Here is a 21,907-nt window from a genome sequence, read left to right as displayed (position 1 = left end):
CTGAAACAGGAGCACTCTGAGATCAAATTATACAAATTTTCATATACCATTTTCCAAAGTGGTTTGGCTGCTCAACCAATGCTTGCGGTATTATGTGTTTCAAAAATGCAAGAATTTTGCTCAAACTTTCCACCATGAAACCTGTAACCATTTTCTTACCAAATCAAGAATAAATATAAGGGGTCTTCAAGGAATGTTTGGTACTAAAGAAACAAATTACACAACATTTCAAGATATTTGAAATTCAAAATGGCTGATATTTGATATTCAACAATATCCTTCTGTTAACTTTATTGGGGAAAATAAAATTTTCTATTTTCAAAAATTTACAATGGTGAAATTGTTATTACTCAAAAAGCTTTAAAATGAACCCCTACACGTGGTAGATCAGAAAAGTACTGAAAAAATGTGAGTCGAAATATCTTTCCCCAGGGCTAATTCTAGCTTTAAATACACAGCTCTGACAAAAATATAAATTCTGATGCTGCACTAAAGATATTCCTCAATGTTTTTTTTCTGCTCACCTCCATAAATCTGTCGATGTTGACCATGAGCGCCTGTGTTCTACTGATGATAAACTGATTGACACAAGCTATTGCATGAGATCTGGGAAGAGAAAATGGGGAAAAGAGCGATAGATAAGGGAGATGACCCTTTAGCTTTTAGTCTCAACACACAACAAACGGCGGTAGGAAGCAAAGCATAGACAAGCATCTACTCCATCAGGGAAAGGTCAGCCCTCCTAAAAGCATCCGTTGACTTCAATTGAGACATGTTACTATGATTATGTGGAGATCTGCTAACCTTTCTACCTGTCAGTTTCTACCTTCCGGCAAACTACTGACGGGTGCTTTTCCTAATTGTTGCTTCCGGCAACCTTTAGCTTGTGCTTTTCCAATGAGAAAATTTACTGAAATTTATAGCCAAAACCTTGAACATCTTATTGACCTTTGTGCTAATGAAACTTTTTGGAAATGTTGATGTCAGGGCTAATGAGACAGTTGACTTGGTATGAAATTAAACGGTGATGTAATAAGGACTTTCATTTATTGCATATTTGAAGACAAATTTCATGTTACATTTCACCGTGACAGAAAGATATACAAAATACAAGTGTTGGTGTGCTCTGAGAGTTTCAATTTCTGTGTGGAGTAACTACATCTTATTTCAAGTCACTGTGTAAAAAGTAGCATGCATTACCGATGTCATTTCATTGAGAGGGTTTCAGATTATTTCCTAATGCCTTCTGTCTCCAATTTCATGACGTGACTGAGGGGACTTTTCTGTAAATCATGAAGGCAGGTGTATCTACCAGTGTGACTGGATTATCAACGAGAAAGGCTTGTCAGTTTTTTGACAAGTCAATACTCAAGCATCAAGTCAAACTCTTCTTTTTAACCCTTTGAGTGCCAAATCAATATATTTGTCAACTTTATAAAATATACCCCGGTCAATTTTTTCAGATTTTGGTGAAATTTTGATTAAAAACTGTAGCCAATGAAATGCGATGTCCATTTGGTCCAAAATTATCTAAAAAATCACAAAAAAAAAATCTTAGAAATTTGTAAAAAGTTACACTAACATTTTGGCGGGAAAAATCATAGCACTCAAAGGGTTACGTTCATGAAAATGCTCTTGAAAAATATGGCAAAGGCTATGCCCATTATGGTTGTGTTGATCTCCTTTGAAAATTGCCTATATCATAAATGGAAACCAGAGTCCTTACCTTATTTTGGGACTTGAGTGTTTGAAGAATTGAAGGAATTTGGGAATCATGACGTTGAGAGGTCTGTTTAGCATATCACTGTCTAAGACTTCAGCCGAGTCTTCACAAATCTTCTGTAATGCACCAAATGCACCCTACAATGAAATACAAAAACAAAAATTCAATCCTTCATTTCTGTCCTTTCTAAATCAAAGGGGAAAAACTTGTATTAAAACTCAGTGTTCTCCCCAGAGCAAGTATAGAGTGGTGGCCGCCACTCTTAATTTTTGGTAAACAATAGCAACATTACCATAATAATTACAATAACAGTAATGTTATGCATATCAACCATCACTCTACCAGAAAATCCTGGGGAGAACACTGAAACTATTTTAACAGTCATTATTACAAGCATAAAATATAAGGGATGACTGAATGGATGCTAGATTGCTTTGATGTTACAAGTCTTTCATCTTATCTAGTGAAAATACTGATGAAATCACAAATATGATTTTAAATACACACACTTAATACATTTTCTCACATAACTGGTCGGAGTACATTGTTTTTCCTACATTCACATTCTACGAGGATATAATATTTTCAATTTGAGAATAAATAATAAATATGGTTCTTCTTTGAATTGATTTTTACAGTAAAATGTGTTTGAACAAATGTCTGCCTGTGTTAACAATGTCAGGTCAGAGGTGAGCTTTGAAATGACTCTGGGCATAACAAAATAACATCAGGCAGCACCACACAGGAAAAGCTGAAAAAAATTGCTAAAAAAAAAAATTTCACTAGAAGGATTAACACGAAAAGTAGTGTGTAAGCTTTTTAACCTCGGTATACTGCCCTTCTGATGTTGAAAAATTTGACGTCTGGCTACTAGGACTGCATGATGGCAGTCACAGACAGCTGATCATCAGATCCAATAACCGATTTGTTGATGATAATCGGCATCATATTTCATGAGCAAACACTCAACCATGCCAAAGTGGATGATCACGCAAAGAAACGATGCAAGGACAAGCAGAAGCCAAGAACAGCAGGGGAAAAATGAGGTCTACGTCCGATTACTGTGGCTGCCAATTGTGGCTGTGTACGTACGAGTATGTGAGAGAATAAAATTACAAGCTTAGTCCAAACCAGCTGGCCACACACTGGATTACTGATGTTCAAAATGCATAAATTAAAATCTAAACCTGTCAGTATCTGGCAATATAGAATTTACACTGACAGTAAAAAGTCTAGACATCATTGCATACCTATTCAGCAACATTTAAATTACTATGAAAAAATTGAAATGTTCAATTATTTAGGATTTATTATTTAATTGCTATTGCAATCTGAGAGATGAGATTTTTTTACATTTTAAAACTTAATTTTTCAGAATCTCTAGGTGATACAGTTCAAATGATGACTGTGTACATGTAATGTATATATGCATTAGAATCAGACGTACCCCAACCCTCATTTTGCATCTTTTTCATGACATACATCATGAAGGCAGGAATTGTTTCTTTTCAAATTTGACCTTACTCAATGCTGCTTTTTTCATTATATTTTGCACTGAGTTTCTTTTTCAAAATATTAAACTTTCCTGTCAATTTTTACATTTATTTCTTGTTCACGTCCTTCTAAAGATACAAGGCCCCACTGATACAATATTGAACCAGAATAAGATTAAACAGGCCACATAACCAACATGTTTTCAGGGTTTTTTTCCTGGTCATGCTTCGCAATTATACAGTTCAATGCAATAGTCACATGACAGAGTCTCGGAAAATAATTGGAAACGGTGACTAATAAGTAATATCATTCTCCCAAGGGACAGATGTGGCAAGATTGGCATAAGAAATGAGCGAAGATTCTATGAGCCAGGGGGTTCAAGTTATTGCCATGGAAATGGGAAGTTGATTGGTTCGGTACTAGCAAAACGTCAGCTGAATGTATGGCCAAGTTGTGACAAGTGCATGCATGTAATTTTACAGGTAGCAACACACTACCCGACATCGGGCTGGTATTGTACCCTGCTACTTCATCATAAAATGATACAGTAAACATTGTTTGTGGTAATTTTTCACACATGCCAGAGTTTGAAAGCATCAGTTTAGGACTACTTGCATCATATACAGCTTTATAAAAGTCTGCCGTCTGTGCTTGCATTCATAGAACAGCATAAGCAGTTTCATTTACAATGTACAGCTACCTTATTCAGTGTTCTCCCCAGAAATTTCTGAAACAGGGTCGGCTAATTTGCATAACAATAACTATGTAAATTTTATGTTAATTATGCAATACACATGTCACTCCATAGCATCAGAAAAAATCCCACAATAAAAGGATAAAGTAAAATCTTTTGTGCACTTTAAGCACTTCATATATTACATCCATATTTTCATTCAAAGTCTTCCAGTTCTCTCTAGAATAACATTCAAAATCAGACGTTTTATGTGATCCTCTGTTACGACCGGTACGTGTTTGTCTGTAGCCAGATTGCTAAAACCATGGACGTCTGTTTTAAACGTCCATGGCAAAACAGTTAGTTACACGGACAAGTTCATACGGGACTGAATATTAGTCAGAGGAGCATGCCTGCAGAGAAATATGTTGACTTTAAAACTCAATTCATAATAAAGAGAAGCCCGAAAATATTGATACCGGTATTTTCAAGAACAAGATTTGAAATTGCATCGACTTCTACTTCGACAAACGTACGAAACTTCGACAACTGCGCGGCGTCGGCCGTAGCCATGCATTGTGTGTGTGGAGCACGCTTGAACACACGCGACCTTTGAACCTATACTGTATATCCTAACCGTACATACATAGCTGTGTATTCAGATGATCACACGAATGATTATTTTAACTCATGTAGTTCCTTTTTATTTCATTTCATGGTACCCTGAATATTGTAAAACGGGTCGTGGGTTTTGAAACTGGATCAAGTGAAATTGTTTCTCAAAGTCAATCGAACGAATCCATGCAAGTTATGAATGCGTGACACGAAGTGACACACATGGCTTCAACGTCATGTGGACGTACACAGATCTGGAAATGGCTAACTCGGACACGCAACAATATGAACACGCGGCAGTACCATACATTTTTGCTTGTCTCAACCAATCGTACGATTTCAGCCACTTCTGATCGAAATCACTTTTCCTGACCTTCGGATTCTTACCAGAGCGAGACATGGGTGGCAACGGCAGTTCAACCAATTGCCTAGTATAGATGCTTTGACCATGGAGGTGACTGAGTGCCGCTGGCAAAGATGCAACACCGAGCCTTTCGTTGAGTCATGGATGTAATTTTTAATTTTTACATCCATGGTTGTGTATACTCCATGTCCGTTATGTGAAAAAATGGCCATTGTCTGTACGATCGGCAGCGTAACACATTTCATGCTTTTTGAATTTAAGTTTCATCCGTCTTAGCCGATGTTCATTTGCACTAACGGCCGCCCCGTTTATTCTCCTCACAGACAAGCGCGACTTTGGGTGCTTTGCACCCGATTGAACCCTGCCTCATTGTGTGTAAAACACCTAAAGCATCGACATGAGAGGAGAACAGTCTAACCATTTCACACATTTTGGCGATGGAATAAACCTTTTAATCATCTGGCACGTCGTGTTATCGCCACATTAGAACCGTTTCACACTTAAACTCGTTTCACACAAAATCGCCGCCGAGAAACAATAGGTCTTCAGCCACATTGAAAGAGAATCGGCTGACACGAAACAGGATCGGCTTGAAAAAATAAAGGATCGGGCGAAAAAATAAAGGATCGGGCAAAAAAAATAAAGGATCGGGGCCGATCCTGTTAAACGGCCTGGGAGATCACTGTTATTCTAGTTTTCTTTCTGATAAGCTTTGGTAATCTGTGTAATTTCGTCTTCAAAGGTGGCAGATTTTCAGTTGCCAACAAAACGCTCAGCTCTCACTTTTGATATGGTGCTAAGCTAACATCAAAATTATATCTTCTCTGATCTAAACAACAAGTGAAATTGGCATTTTCCAAGGGCTATCATGTGATTGCTCTACCTTTCCAATCAATATTTTTCATTTATTTTGCAACGGCAGTAAAGATTATTGATATCGAGGTGTTACGTTACTCTTTCAAACCATTTTTATTGTATTTTTCTGAATGTCATATCAATAAAAATTGATATTCAACACCTGTTTTAGCACACTATGGTAGAATCAGTCCCTCAACGTGGGCTTGCACTCGCCTACCCATGACAGACAAGAAAACTGTCTGTGACGCAAAAGGTTGTTCCATTTCGAGAAACTAGCGAGTATCTCTAACCATGTTTGTAATATTTTATGACACTGGATACATGTAACTCTACACCCAATAGGCATGTCTTACAAGTTACAATAAAAGTAGGACACAGATCTTGACAAGACTCGGACAGTTTTTGTAGGAGGGGTGGCTATTTTTGGAAACATTTACTAGTAAAGTGAGTGTGCAGGTTTGGAAGTGTTCTGCAGGAACTGTGTCATTGTAAACCTAAGTACAGCACCATACAGTGCAACATTTTGGTAAGCTGAAACCGACTCATTTCAAAAGGTCACTGACTCAGATACTGGTGAACTACTGCACTTGTGGAAAGCCAGCGCTTGACAAAATACTTGACATCTTTTTTTGACGTGCCAAGTGAAATTAGGATCACTCAGAACTTCTGTCTCTTGTCAGTTACAGCTTTACTGTGAGTAGGTTATGAGAATTTCCTGCTTCACTGTGTGTTTAGACTTTATATGGATCTTGGTTTTTGTTCGGCTAACTTGGCTATCACTGTATGCCAGCCCTCTCTTCTACCTGAACTTGAATGACTGACAACGTATGAACATGAATTCATATTGGACTGACCACAAACTTGATTGTTCTAATGTATATATGTATGTAGATTGGGTTCAAATGGTTAGTTTATGGCCTCTCTGAGGCCTAAAGAGACTATTTCACAATTCCTGTACTCTATGGGTTTACGAACAAGGAAATCTGCATTTCTGTTGATTCGATAATTCAAAAAATTCTATCACCTCAACTGGGAGATGTTGTCATCTCGCCTCTCATTAGCACCCTGAACCATAAGATGTTTAACACATGTACAAAGACTATGTAGGTACCAAAGTACAAGGTAGCAGGTTGTGTTTACGTTAATAGAATATTTGTACATGATAAAAGTCTGTGACCCATCATTTGACCGTTGATAGTATCCATGTTTGTTACAAAGAGTTTGCAAAATCTGAATATAAGAAATTTACCCTGAAATGTAGGTTCCATCAAGTTAACAGACGTTATATTTACTGTCTGTGCTGATGAAGTTCAAGTGTAGTATCTGAATATGTACTTGATCTGAAACATTTTTGATTGACAGGTAGCTGCCAGGCAGGCATGTTGTCTAGCATTTCAAGGCCTCTTTTTTTTCCTAAACGTTGTGAAATGTGTTAATTTCTGACATCAGGAGATCGACATCACACAAACTAGCAGAGGAGGGAAACACATCTTGTCGTTGTTTGCGACGTGCATCATGCCCGGTCTGCCACACAAATGTATGAATGTGCCAATGCTCCGCCGATGACAGAATATTCGCGCTATTGCTTATTGCCTCCTGGGACTCTATCGGCAGGAAATGAAATATGCCTAGAAGTCAGGGCTGTGAGGCCCTGGCATGAAGGATCCTACAGTGATGGAACAGTCTAAGAGCATCAGCTTAAAATATGTTAGGAGAGAGTGAATTGGGGATTGTGAATATATAACATTATTCAATGTGGGGAAATGTGCATATGACCTGTCTAAACAATATCACAGAATCTTGCTTTGCTAGCTCCTTATGAATTTCTTTGAACTGACACCCTGTCCTGTCCCACACCTGTTTATTGTTTTTAAGAACAAACACAATTTTTAAATTGCATTCAAAATTTGACAAGAATAGACATTAATTATCTACATCTAACACGCAGGGGCTTGTCCTGTTTTCTTTCTGACAAAGTTAACCTTCGTTGGATCTAGATAACCTTTTAGAAACAAACAGCCCTCTTACTACAAACAAGATGGCTGATAAATACAATGATATGCTTCTTTTGCTTGTGTTTTTTAAAATATCTCTTTTGTAGTCTTTAACATACATGGGTTTCATATACCCAGAATTTCTGAGTTTTGTGCCTATGTCACCATGTTATATGACAAAGTGATACTGCTATGGTCTGCAAGAAATTTGCAACCTTTCTAACTCGTGTACTGTATACTGTAATCTCATTCTGCTGAGGAACCCTGTATGATACCTGTTCTACACATCCATGGATACCCATTTCGCTAGTGTCTTTCCAGCATGGAGGGGGAACCAGACAACGAGAAATGCTACTTGCAAAACTTCCATACAAGACGACTATATCTTTACTCACAGAATCTCAATGAATGGCTTTTCCTGATTCAAACGACCTGAAATCTTTGTTATTGAACAACATTTGCACAATCCAAGTCTCCGTCTTTGTGTTTGTATCTAATATCTAACCTAGCAAATTTTCTAAATAAAATGTTCCGCTTGGCGTTCAAGGTTAATACACAAAGCAGCTCATCTGAATTCCTATATCTTCTGCCTTGATTTCTGTTAACCATGCAAGGATAGACAAGAACAGATAGTGTAATGCAAGCACATAATTCCTTCTACATGTTGAAAATGTTACTTCTTTGCATCCTTTTCAACTTGCACGAAGAATACTCTTTATTTTCTTTTTTGATCGTTTGATGTATAATAATTTTTCAGCACACATTTGTATTACTATTTCTGAGGTGATATTTAATGACTATAAAATTATCACACAGATGTTGATACTAACAGATGAAAATGAATACTGAATGGCTTCAAACCAAATACTGAAAAGACCCATAAGTAAGATCCCTGCATAAAACATCAAAGACGATGTAATTTATCAAATCCAAGACAGTTCTTCTTTGCTTTTAACCACAAAAAATTTGCCAGCACATAATTTTCCAGCACGTAAAATGTTTTCCCATACCAGGACATAATTTTCTGTTGCACCAGCCTGCAAATTTTATTAATTTTGGGAATTACAAATAAAAATAGGGTCACATTTTGTCTTAGTGAGCTCAACAGAACTGAGCCACAGAGCTCGGTGACAGTGTTCTGACCTTTGAACGCATGTCACGCAAATACCAAGTCATTGTTTTTTTCACATCAGTGGGTAATTTGCCACTGCGGCTGATCAGATTTTGTGACAGAAACATCTCGTTTTAAGCAAAGCTTGATGGGCGCTCACTTCTTGCCTACAGTTAACCGCCACCATACCTATGCCAGGTTTTGCTTCCCAAGTGAGCCTCACCTCGAACAGACCTCACAACTCACAAATGACGTTCATTGTAACTGAAAGGCTGCAGTCTTTTGCATAACGAGTGTAGGCAACCATTGAATGTCAGACTCTGAATTTACAACTAATCATCACCTATTCATAAATAATCACGTGACCGACATCGTTGCTTTGATCCATTTTATCCATTTATCAGTTGAGCCCATTAGTCCACTTGACAACCTGTACGTTCGGCGCTAATTGACGCTTTTCAGCTTCCACTTTTTATACATTGCCATGTGTGTGCATGTGTGTTTATAATATTTGTCAAATTGCACTGCACCTACTACCTTACACACACTTGTCTCTCTCCAGTTTGTATCAGTATGTTGAAGATTTGTGATGCATACACATCAATACACATCTATCTCAATTCTGCATTACCTCACAAATGTTGTAATCTTCCGAGTCCAGCAGCTGACACAGTCTGGGGAGCAGCTCCTGCCAGTTCTCCAGCCCACCTTTGGACGCCATGGTTGTGATCAGTATTCCGATGGTGGCCCGGATCAGGGGCGACGGATCTCCTATGCACTCTAGGCATTCTGTCTTGATGAAGTCCGTCACGCCGTTGGGAAAGTTTGTGTAGTGAGCTTTGACGTTGTTCTTGAGAATGAGACCACTCAGCGATCTTGTCGTGTCGTCTGAAGGAGACAGTGATACACAGAAAATATTACACTTGGAAAACTCTTAATTACCAAGAGATATATACAGAAACGATTGGCTGTTAATACTTTCCTGAAAATATTTGAGTGTCTAAATTGTGTTCCTTTTGAAACCATCTGTTCATCTCCATTTAATACCTACAAACATTTTATAGTTATTCACTTGAGGTTCATATGACACAAAGGTCACCTGATGTTCACATGACAAAAGATGCGATCCCTCACATATGTGGTTTTTTTGGCCTTCATTTGGGAATATTTTTTCAATTGGTTGTAACCTTTCTGTCTTTTGTTTTGTACTCTACAAGGAAGGTTGACACAAAATATCTATGCACAACTTCCACATATGGCTGGCACATCCTTAGTGTGAAATACCATTGCCATGGCCATTAATAGGATACTCTACTACTTGACAATTTATCAGGAAAACATCCCAACTTCCTAATTTTTGATGAGTAATAATGATCACACATTTAAATATTGCCAGTCGGATGCAATTATTACCGGCCAGATGACAGTGATGGGATAACGTTATAATCTTCTTACAGCCGATCAATTCCACAATAATGTAATTACCAGAATCATTACATGCAACTGTAAAACAAAAGAAGCTTGGCCAACTCCATCATTTCCATGACCTCGACCCTCTGCTAACAGTAATCAGAATGCCCTACAATATCTGCCCTTTTCTAATCTCACTCACAGTGTAAGCCAACCAAGTAAATTGAATTGACTGAACTAGACTCCGCAGAGTGTTCTGCCGAGCTGACTGGTTAGATTTCAAACTGAAAACAGTATTGATTTGGTGGCCTATTGTGGCAAGTGGTTCTCTCATTGATTGAGAATTCCAGCCATCAATAGCTCCAAACACTCCGTACAATACATTCTGTGGCAAAAGTTAATATCTGTATTGTCTTCTTTTGCAGGAAATGACTTCACTGTGAACGGCTAAGTCATGCAAGAAACAGCCCGCATTCTGGAAACCTGCCATGTTTGTGTGTAAATTTTCCACACCAACATGACAGAATTCACAGAAACTGCCATATTCTGATGGGTGATTTTGCCTTTTTCAACCCATCTAAGAAATACACTTGCTTTTCTCCTGTGATAGACATTTGATTTGTGCGAAGAGGAAAAAACACCGTCAGAGAGATTTACTGTACGTCAAATTAGCCAGAACCAATAGATTTTGTAATAGCTGAGTGAAACTAGCTACCTGTTGCCACTAGTCACAATCACATTCTGTCTCCACTTCCTTTGGTTGCCAGGGAAATGCCATGGCAATGTCAAAGGTCACACTCTGTACAGAAATTCTGGAGAGAGAGCTTGACAGATCAGGAGGGCATATGAGACGGGTTTATTTATTGTAATTTGTACTCAATGGCATGATTGAGTAAAACCTTTAGACACACTGCTTGGTAGCTTTGCTCTGAGGTGAATGTCTTATCAACCCAGGGTTGTTATTTCTGTATCCAATCTCAACTTTCTGGGTTACAAGTGTTTTCTGAGAACTCTATCAGAAAACCCATATCTGGTACAACGTCAAACCACAAAAAATTTCCAGTAAAAGTTTTTAATGTTTTCACTGTAAGATATAAAGTGGGTCTCTTTTTTCATCATTATATACTTTATTCTCAGAACTTTCCTTTCAAAATTCTTGATAAAATTGACAACTGTCTCCCACCACTACAAGAAAAGATCCCTCATGTTGCAGTTCAGTCTCAATTTGGCATGGCCTGTCCTCTTTCTGTCATGTTGAACTACCTGCTTGACATTTCAGCTCAACGTTTTCACTGTTAGGTCTACAAGTACAATGCCATTGGCTTTCATTGGTGTGTGCTGACACTTATATGAGTGTATATTTAACCTGTTCACCCCCAATTCACTGTAAACAGGTCCACACTCACCATTGATAACAAGGGATTGGGCCAAACCATGGTGGTGAAAGGGTTAATTAAACTATATGCTATATGCAATCCCTGTGAAAACACTGAAGTACACTGGTTCTGCCATGGAAAAATTTCCAGGATAAAATTTATTCTTTTCTCTCATATTTGAGCCAGTCTTTACCGACTCACATTACCATTTCACAGAACTTAAACAATTCTAGCAAAAAAAAAAAGATTTGTGTTTTATGAGCAGACATCTACCATGTACAAGCATGAGCTTATGAATATTTATCTTGTAAAATCAATTGGCAATCTGGCCAGCATAACAGGAAGTCATAGCACTTCCGTGACATTTCTAGACGGCCTGTACAAGCCATAAATTATGTTTATAAGTTTAATGCCCATCCATGAACATGAAGTTCCTGCCACTGTACCTATACAATGCACTGTATCTATGATCTGAACATACGAAAAAAAAGTAAAACTCCCAAAAATCTAATAAGATTCTAATTACAGTAAGAATTTTCCTTACATTCTAACATTTCTTGTTTTTTTATATTCTAATCAAATATACAATCATAACTGATGGAATATTTTATGTATGTCAAAACCCTTTACATCATTGGACTGGGAAAACTGCACTGCTCTTAAAATTTTAAGTGGAGAATTTCATAGACTGCACAATTATATAGGGCATGACCTACGCTCACTGAGCACTGCAAATGATGATTAACCGCCCTCGATTCTAATTCATGTCAAGTCTCCACTGTCGCTATTTCATCTATTCCCGACTTGTCTGCTATAGCTTTAAGATGTCTCCAAGATAACGACTCACTCTCTAACGAGCCATGAGCCAACATCAAATTAAATTTTCATGAGATGAATCATCTGTAATTTTTTTTTAAAACGGCCGCTCCATTCTGCCTGTAGAAAATTGTATAATCTTGCTACATGTATTCCGGGGGACAGAGGTTTCAATTTCACTTTTGACCCTGGCTGCTAGCGTCCGACCGAAAATCTAATTTCCGTCTTGTCCGAGTCTTCTTTGTGTTTCATTCTGTAGCTTGTACGCATGCAGAAAGCCAATCGCAACTGTACATGTTTAAAATTTTTTTCAGACACCGTCACAAAGAGAGCGGGGGCTGAGACTTAATAACTTAATATGATATACGTCTAGATGTCAAAGATCTATAAGCAATATAATTATGTCTTAAGGAAGTTAAATTTTCTTGAGAATCTTACACCAACATCTTGAGATTCGACTCTTGTTTTTTGAACACATTCTCAGACAGAAAGAGTGCCTTATTTACATGCAAATGAGCTCACCGGAAGGCAGCCAGTCATATGTCACATTGTGCTTTTCAAGTGTGTATTATCACCAGTTGACAGTCCCCCCTTTGTGGCAATGTTAGCGTTGACACAGAAAATTGAGGTTTCAGAGATTTATCTGACACGATGCAGTAATTTCTCATCTACAGGAATACATCTTCATGTCAGTACATCACAGACCTCGGAGTGATTCCTCAGCGCTGCTAAACCTACACATCCGTACTGAATCAATCACCATTATTTTCCTGAACAGTTGATGGCAAACAATCTCATAACGGAAGGAGATTCTTCCTGTTAGGATGATAGGAACCTGGATAACACATGTGATCAAACAACAAATTAAGAATACCAACTTATTATGACTCCAGCATCATATCATATCAAATCACATCATGCTCATTTGCTGCTTTTTTTCCCTTCACATGTTCCCAATTCTTAAACCTGCTCACCCCTAAGTAACAAATCTGTAAGTCCACTCAAACCATTGAAAACCTAGGGGATCGAACCAAATGGTGGCAGTAAGAGGGTGAAGTTGTCCTGTTGCTTCTCTACCTGTTCAAATAAGCCCTGAGGGCAATATCAACAGCAGACCTTGAAATAACATCATTGAGTAGGGGTTGTATGGGCTTTACAAATTTGTGTGTCAATATTACAATCCCAGCCTATACACCGTCTCTGCAGTATGCAGTATATGGTTGATGTAAAGGGCAGGCTGCTGTGATCCACACATACCATTTCCCATACATCTGTACACAAAATTTGAGAGGGAAGAGATTTGATGATCAGATTCGATGAAATTTACAGATGTATGAAATCAATCACATGAATAAATCATAAGCAGACAATAATGTCAAGGCCTGAGATCGCTCAATAACCAAATTTGGAGTGCAAACTGAATAATTTAAACGACATATGCACTGTACCAGACAGAATGGCTGGGAGGGAGGAGAGAAAGATGCACAGAAAGGAAATGTAAGAAGGGGAAATTTTCCTCTGGTTGACAGGCAGTGAGGTATCCATCAGTTGGAACCCTAGCAGAGGGAGAGAAAAAATCACATTGAAAGCAAATGCTGCAGGTATTATAGCTTTATGCAATTTAGAACATTAATCATGTTTTTCCTGACATCAAATCAGCGATGTAATTCTATCTTTTGACAGACTTAACACAAGGTAATTCCTAGTCCCCTTTTTTCCTGAGATCAAAACATTTCAGCGGAATAAATTTCAATATTTGCAAGAAAGATTTCCAAACAAGACTCTCGATTAACAGCTTACGAATTTCTCGTTAATCTGAAACAGAATAATATCATTTATAAGGCAAGGCACACATTAGCTTGGCAAATTAGTTTTTATACGAGGTAGATGACCAAAGTCTGGGTTTTTCCAGCAAGGTGACAGACATTACATTCGTTTCTTTTGTCTCCACAGAAAAGTATGAGTAATATCAATACACAGGAGACACAAAGTATTAACTGTTACTCCCTGGTGATTGTACAGCATCAATCTTGCAAAAAGCACATTAGTAAAAATGTTTTAAAACTACATATACTCTTTCTCTGTGACAGAGTCATGTGACTATTCTGGTTGAGACTAAAAGCTGACTCTTGTATTCATTACTAAATGTCTTCGGTATATATCCAGGAAGTCTACTAAAAAGATGTGGAATAGTAGCATTCTAAAATTGTGTTTGCATTTCTAATATGAGATATTTTCTTACAATCCTCATTGGGTTTGTGGTTGTAGCAAGGTTTATAGATAACAGAAATCTGACATGATGAATGTTAAATATGTCTAAAAAAATTTATCATTTCTTATTGCTGGTTTGACATCTCCATTGTGTAGCATAATCAATGGACATGCCTGCAAAATATGTTTTCAATTTTCAGACCTGAAAACTTGATTAGACTGTTCCATGTGTCCCTAGCATTTGGTGCACATTTACAAAATATGTGCCCACAGTCAACGTTCATGGCAAGGCACACAAGTTGTTAACATATTCACCGGCACTTGTGCAATCTATGTTATTTGATTAAGCCATGACTGCAAAGGTGACGCACATGTCTTGAAAAGAGCAGATTGTGTATTATGTTTGCATGTGAAATCAATAAATTTCACTGCAGTCCCACATTACATGTACATTACATTAGTTCAAACAAACTCACAGCTCCTGGATCAGTTTCTGTTTTCCAGTGGAAAGGCACCCGGCATCGCAACGCTCCATGGCAACAGCTATGTCATTGGCAAAGCATTAGAAGAGGAATATATATGAGACAGACTTTATGTTTTTTGCCGTTGTAATGTTTCACTTCAGGGATAAAATTACTTTTTTTCTTTTGGAGTCAATTTTGACAGACATTTGGATCAAAATATCAGATAGAATGCCCTTGAAACACCAGCTACACTACCATATTCATGGTCATAATCAACAAGGTACTGCAGGGTATTTTCTATGACGAGGCAAAGTCTTTGTGTCTTCCAGACATTACACACAGACAATCACACAACAGTAGCTATTGTCCTGGTATGTATCAACTTGAACTGTCATCTCAAGGTCAGTACCTGACCTCCTGTTGCCATGGCTCCTTCCCGTATCTCCTTGCTTAAATATAGTGAAGTTCTCACTGTTTCTTTGTCTACAACTACTTGGTGTTACTTCTACTATAATTTGACAAAAAATGTCAACCTTCCCACTTCTCGTTTTTTGTACATTTTTTGTCTGCTCTTCAGTAAATATGAGAAAAAACTGAACGTGAAATTAACATAGTTGGTCCAATGGTAGGAACTCTTTCAACTGTCATTGAAAATGAACGTTTTTTCCGCCTCAGAGGGAGAATACAGATATGCTTGCATCTTGACAAAGGTATGTGACCATTTAACACCAACAGTCTCCTGTGACAGTTACAAAACTCTGGATGGCATCTCTTCAAGTTCAAGATGGAAATTTGTCAGAGGGGAAACTCAAGCACACAGAAACAAGAGAGACAAGAATGCTGGCATTGACAAATCAGTATTGGAAAGTGTTTCTGCTACTCAGTACAGTCCCGCATAATCTACTTGTGAGGGGCAGCAGACTTACCAAGTAGAATTTGCACATGTTGAGTTGCAGAGCTGCACTGCCGACGGCAACAGAAACCTGATACCCTTTCCCCGTATCGGCCATTCAAATTAAGCAGACTTAAAAACTTCTGGACAGCCAGCAAGATGCACCTGGGCAAAACGCCTGGGGGTCTTGAACAAACAATGGTACTGCCTGTAACATGAGTCCTAATCGTATCTCATGTTGCCATCTGATCATCATGAGAATGAGACAGGTCAGGAGATGCTTAAGATGGTCTGACAGCATCTTCTACCAGTTTCCGATTCAGTGTTAATGGAATTTGGACAGTGGACAGGATGAAGAATGGTTTGGCTATGTCAGATGATATGGGACACACTGTTGAGGAATCAGAAAATCTTTGCAGCACAGAAAATGGTGTGTTGGGACTGTTTACGTATCAGAGAAATGACATATAGAACCACCTGTTTCCATGTCAAACATGTTTCATAAATTTATAAACACAGGTTTTTTTACATTACCTATATTTATTGAATTTTGTAATTAAAGAGGGGATTGCAAAGTAACATCATAACAACGATGTGATCATACTAAATTTGATCGATTGTATTTTCTGAACTACAAGACACATTCTAGGAATGGAAAATACCAGTTAAACAAGCATGGATATCAAAGTGCGAATTTGTTTTTCATACTGTAAAAGACATATTCGCTTATATTAAGCCAAAGAAGAATGGGTTTTACACACAAGGTGCATCATCCTGTATGGAGTGGAGTGAGGGATTTGTAATTTTGTCCATGTCTGGCTGAAAAGCGAACATACTACATATGTTGAGCGAAAGCTTTGGACTTGGAAACATGTGTGAACACATTAATGGGGATGAAAAAAATCTTTGTAAAAATCTCTCCAGACTGACATCTGTTTGATAACCAGACAAGCTTGGCAGCTGTAGCACATGCATTCATCGATCACACAGCACAGCTAACACTGCAAACAAAATTGACTGACATCTCAACTATCACAGTAAATGTTATCAGGTAGTGTCCGCTATGCAAGAAATATTTTGTTTACCTCTGCAGCTAAATGGAGGGATTGGGTTTAATGTGTTTATACACCGAACAAAAAATCTGCCCTTCATGTGTGAAATATTAACATCTGAAAAATAGATTCTTGATACTGACGGTATTAGTGTTGCTGGCATATATGTTTATGGACTGTGCAAATTTCATTTGTACCAGCACAACTGACTTGCAACAGAGGGAAGATGCTGAAAAGGGCCATCAAGGCTGGTGTTCGGAGAGAACACTCTTTGCTGACATACTAAAATGATTGACAGTGGTGAATCATCTCACACAGCGATAAAGTAGAGCAAGTACTTGAACTGACGACTTCAGCCATGTCTGATGCCCCACTGGTACCGCCGTCTCAAGATAAGTTACTGTGACATTCTGAATGCATGAATGGGCCGAGGGGAGAATGGTAGTGATGGTGGGTGGGTGAGTGACCATGCTGACACGCTGGAGTAACTCTTTCACCCTGGGGGCTATGCCTCACATCTTGATGAAATAGCAGATCACAGTTACCCACAAGTTCCATTTGATTTGATGTGTCCTCTTTATGCCAATCAAAACTCTGAATGGTGACAATTGTGATTCAAAATCCACAATACACATCCGATTTCCTTTGTTTTTTTTGTTATAAAGTGAAGTCGTATTCAGAGAAAGAGGCACTCAATAAAATTAAACCTGGGGGGAAAGGATGAAGTCTTATACAAAGACAACTGGATCATAATTTGAAATTATTCTTGTCTACCACGGACCTATGTTGACATCAGGATGGTTTTATCAGAGAAAAACAATAACTGTCAAGGGTAACAATGTAAAATTAGCCAGTGTACATCCCAGGGCATGTTCTCAATGCAATGGTTGCCAAACTACTCTTCAAAATATTAAGTTATATGGTGACCGTTTATCACAAATTTCACAACCATTCATGAGAATGTAAAAGTTAATGTTCAATGGAACAGTGGATGAAAGGACCTCAGAGCTGAGGTGACAACATTACACAAAACATAGGGCCAAAGTCCCTGAAGCTACTATAGACATGGATACAAAATTAAGTATTCCTGACTGTATGAAATTATCTCACTAAGGTCATCCTAGGGACATGTAAACCAAATATTACAGCTGTCTGACCAGCGGTTTTGAAAAACAAGCGACTCAACAGTTGATAGAGCTCTGCTGTGTTATGTAGAGAATAACCTTTTGAGACACATGTATTGATGAAGAAGGTGGATATCTTTGATAGCTCATTTCAGGATGGTCTGACCAAAAATGGAAAAAATTCAGTAAACATACAATTGTGGGCATTGTGGGCAAAGCATTTCACTTTGAACTGTCAAAAAAAGTTGAACTTTCTGATAATTCCACACTAAAATTATTTTGGCTTTGATGATTTCCTAATTAATTCAATTATTTAAAATCATATTAATTATTTTTTTCTGGGTGAATTGATAGGGTTTATACAGTACAAGAATTCCATACAATGTAAGTCAAATTTTGACCCAAAAATGACAAAAAAAATTCCTTAAAAATACACATTTGCATATTTCATCACAATTTGAACAAATCTAAGTTGGGTTATCCCTAGGGACCTGTATACCAAATAACAAAGCTGTCTGACCAGCGGTTATGAAGAAGATTTTTTACCAAAAACACCTTTTTTGGCATTATTTGCCTATTTTCAACAATATCAAAAATTAAAAAAAAAAGTTTCTCAAAATCATATTTTTCATCTACACAACAAATATCAAATCAGTAAGTACTGCGGTTCTGAAGATATTTGAGTGGACGGACGCCTCACAAACGGACATACATACATACATACATACATACATACATACATACAGACTGACGACGGACGCCGGACGGATACCCATCCCAATAGCTTCTATAGACTATAGTCTATAGTAGCTAAAAAATATACTAAGTATATGACTGCTTGCAGAAAGCTTGAAGCCAATACTGAGGGAGTAACCTTCCTTTTGTTGTTTATTTTCATGAAACAATTTGCTTTTGCACACTTAGTGACACACCTGACCTTGACTATCAGCTGGGACAACACCACGTTGGAATTACCTGCATTATTTCAACTTCAATGGCGAAATGAATGAAGTCCACTACCCATACTCTGCTTTGGCAAAAAGTGAGCAAATTCAGCTTTGACAATACTTTGTCTCTTTCAAACCATTAGGGCATTTATCCTTTCACACAAGCCTTTGAGGAGCTGATGTCATTTGAAAGAAATGATTGATTTGACCTTTCACAATGCCATTGAGTAGGAAATCTTGTTTGCATACAAATGAAGAGAAACTACTGACGCCATTTGTCTTTTTTGGCCTCTATACATCACATTAAGTCACCATTTTGATATAAGAATCTCCATTTAAGTCACATCTTTAGATTTTTCCTGCATTTCAGTTGACTTTCAACATCAACATCTACCTAACCATATTCTAGTGCCCCTAATGGTAAATGTTGCTTACGGGGTATTGGGATGCTCAGAAAATAATCAAATTTATGGATATACACCGTGGAGATCCAAGATGTACATGTAAATCACATATACAAATTACAATAAATCTTTTGATGTTTGGCATAGCATGAACTCTGTGCCCGCAACATGCTTCTGCAGGTAAGGAAAGATTCATCATTATTTCATTTTTTTTTTGAAATTCACTACACACACATCTCAGCACATTGTACAACACAACTAAAGAATAAAAAACAATACAACACGTGAAATCAACTAGAAAAGAAAATAATGTTAAAAGTGTACTTATAAAATACAATAGGAAAGATAACAGCGTTATTAGTTATAAAAATACACAAACAAAAATTGTTAGAAATGTCAGCTGTGCTATTTATGGACAGCACCAGACTCTTCAAAGCAGACAAGATGTTTGAAGTGCTTGCCGGTACTGACCATAAATTATTATGGGGAGCTAAAAAAGAGTTCAGAATCTTACTATGGCCGTCATATTACACATACAGACGGTAAATGTATGTTTCAAGCAGAAACCAGCAGTTATGCCTCTACTTGCAATGCAATATGCAAGTAAAGCCAACGTGCATTACAAGTAAAAGATTTCATGTGCTAGATACAGTGCACAAATGATTGCTCTGCATTATGTATCACTGAATGAATTGAGTCGACCTATTTATGACAGTCATTAAAATATTGAATGCATTTGTGTAGACTGTATCGGAGGTGACTATTCAGACAGTTATGATTGAAGGACATCTCTATAAACACAATGCCAAAACAAAACTTGTCGATTACATCCGGTGCCGTGGAGAGGAATAATTCATTTTCGAGGGCTATAAAATAATCATTCAGCTAAGGGTTAATAGGTCGAACTGCACTGATGCAATGGGCCGCCTGTGCATATCACAAATGTGTTTGCAGGTGAGCCGTGAGTGTGAAGTCACAAGAAATGATATGAACAAGGCGGCGGCATTTGGCTACATGACGTACACCGTGGATGAACTTGTCAATGGCGACTTCTCAGTCGGTACCCTACGACGCTTCTGCCCATAAGACTTCGAAATCGGTACGAGTGGCATTGCCATATGGTTCTTGGCCTAGTAAACCCGGCACCGGTGTAATAAAATGGAGGCCGTATTGATGCAATCAGCTGAGATCATGACAATAGATCAATACATAGCGCTACACGCCAAGTCGTTCTCTGAAAGAGAATGCATAATGTGTCGACATATTACCTTCTGATTTCAGTTTGGTTAAGACGAAGATCAGGTAGCTGTTGAAATCGGGATACTGGTTCAAAGCCTCCAATTTCTGTATTAGAATCCGGTTAAGGGTATTTAACTTACCGGCTGAATGACAACAAGAACTAAAGATTATTTTCGGTTTGAATTTGAACGTCGCAAGCACGTGCAGAAATGAATTAAATTTGAACGGGGTAGATCTGTATCTTGCTGAATTTCAACTTATACAAAGCATAAAATTCTTTCGAAACTAAATCAGTCAAAGGATACTTGTTGGACAGCCCGTTGCGTCTCCGTGTCGGGACTCTGCGATTCCTTTAGAAGCTGTAAAATTTGCTCCAATCCCTCTTGTTGGGGTTGCCACGCCATCTTGGTCTCACCTCACTGTAGCCACTAACGAGAATACCCGATGGATTCCGAAGATGCTCGAAGTAAGTGACAGTCAGTTGAATGAATCGATGCTGTCTCTGTATCTAAAAGGAGATGTATACCGCCCTACGCAATATGAAGCTTGGCCAATGTGTTTAAAATTTACGATACATATATCGCTACAGGCGAAAGTACAACCCGGCTTATGATTCTTAGAACTTCCGGTTAATAATGAGACTCTGCTAAGTGTATTTGAAACACATGTTCTCATTGGACAATATTTTGCTCGCTTATGTGACGAGAACAAAATCTCTGGAATATACAGTTAAAACTGAACCATGAGAATTTTTTCAGAGTGAATTAAAATGCATTTTGACTGGCATACAAGAAATTGGTGAAATCGTTTAAAACATTTGTACTTCTTGTAAAAGGTAACCAAATGATAAAAACTCTTTTACGCACTTACTATTTTTAACCAATGACAAGTGACGATAGGAAATGACTGAAGCTATGATTATAAACATCAAAATGGCCGCGGTGAGTTCAAAAATTAATTCATTGTTCCATACGCAAGACCATTGTTCCTCATTTGTAGCGTACATTGTTTATAATTGCTAAGCGTAAGCTCCACTGCGTACGGGTGGAGGCAGTCATCTTCGGGGGACTTTTTTGGCAAGAAATAGTGGCAATGATTATCATATTCTGACGACGAAATCTGGGCAGACTTGTGTGATGG

General features: G+C 37.9%; 1 protein-coding gene across 2 annotated transcripts in view; it reads right to left on the bottom strand.

Moving 5' to 3' along the window:
* The window catches only part of LOC139138541 (transportin-1-like), a 42,492-nt gene extending 21,088 nt beyond the window's left edge, over positions 1-21,404 (bottom strand). For both annotated transcript variants that reach the window (XM_070706959.1, XM_070706958.1), the window contains exons 1-5: positions 21,073-21,404; positions 20,797-20,872; positions 9,464-9,720; positions 1,727-1,860; positions 525-606 (exon numbers count right to left, since the gene is read on the bottom strand). In XM_070706959.1, the coding sequence (XP_070563060.1) occupies positions 525-606; positions 1,727-1,860; positions 9,464-9,720; positions 20,797-20,872; positions 21,073-21,171 (648 nt within the window). In that variant the 5' untranslated portion in view covers positions 21,172-21,404. The remainder of the gene's footprint in view (positions 1-524; positions 607-1,726; positions 1,861-9,463; positions 9,721-20,796; positions 20,873-21,072) is intronic.
* Between the last annotated feature and the right edge of the window lie 503 nt (positions 21,405-21,907).

Source organism: Ptychodera flava, chromosome 8, assembly GCF_041260155.1.
Source record: "Ptychodera flava strain L36383 chromosome 8, AS_Pfla_20210202, whole genome shotgun sequence".
Lineage (NCBI taxonomy): Eukaryota > Metazoa > Hemichordata > Enteropneusta > Ptychoderidae > Ptychodera > Ptychodera flava.
The sequence above is the reverse complement of the archived record's forward strand: the minus strand, read 5'-3'. Positions and strand labels throughout refer to the sequence as shown.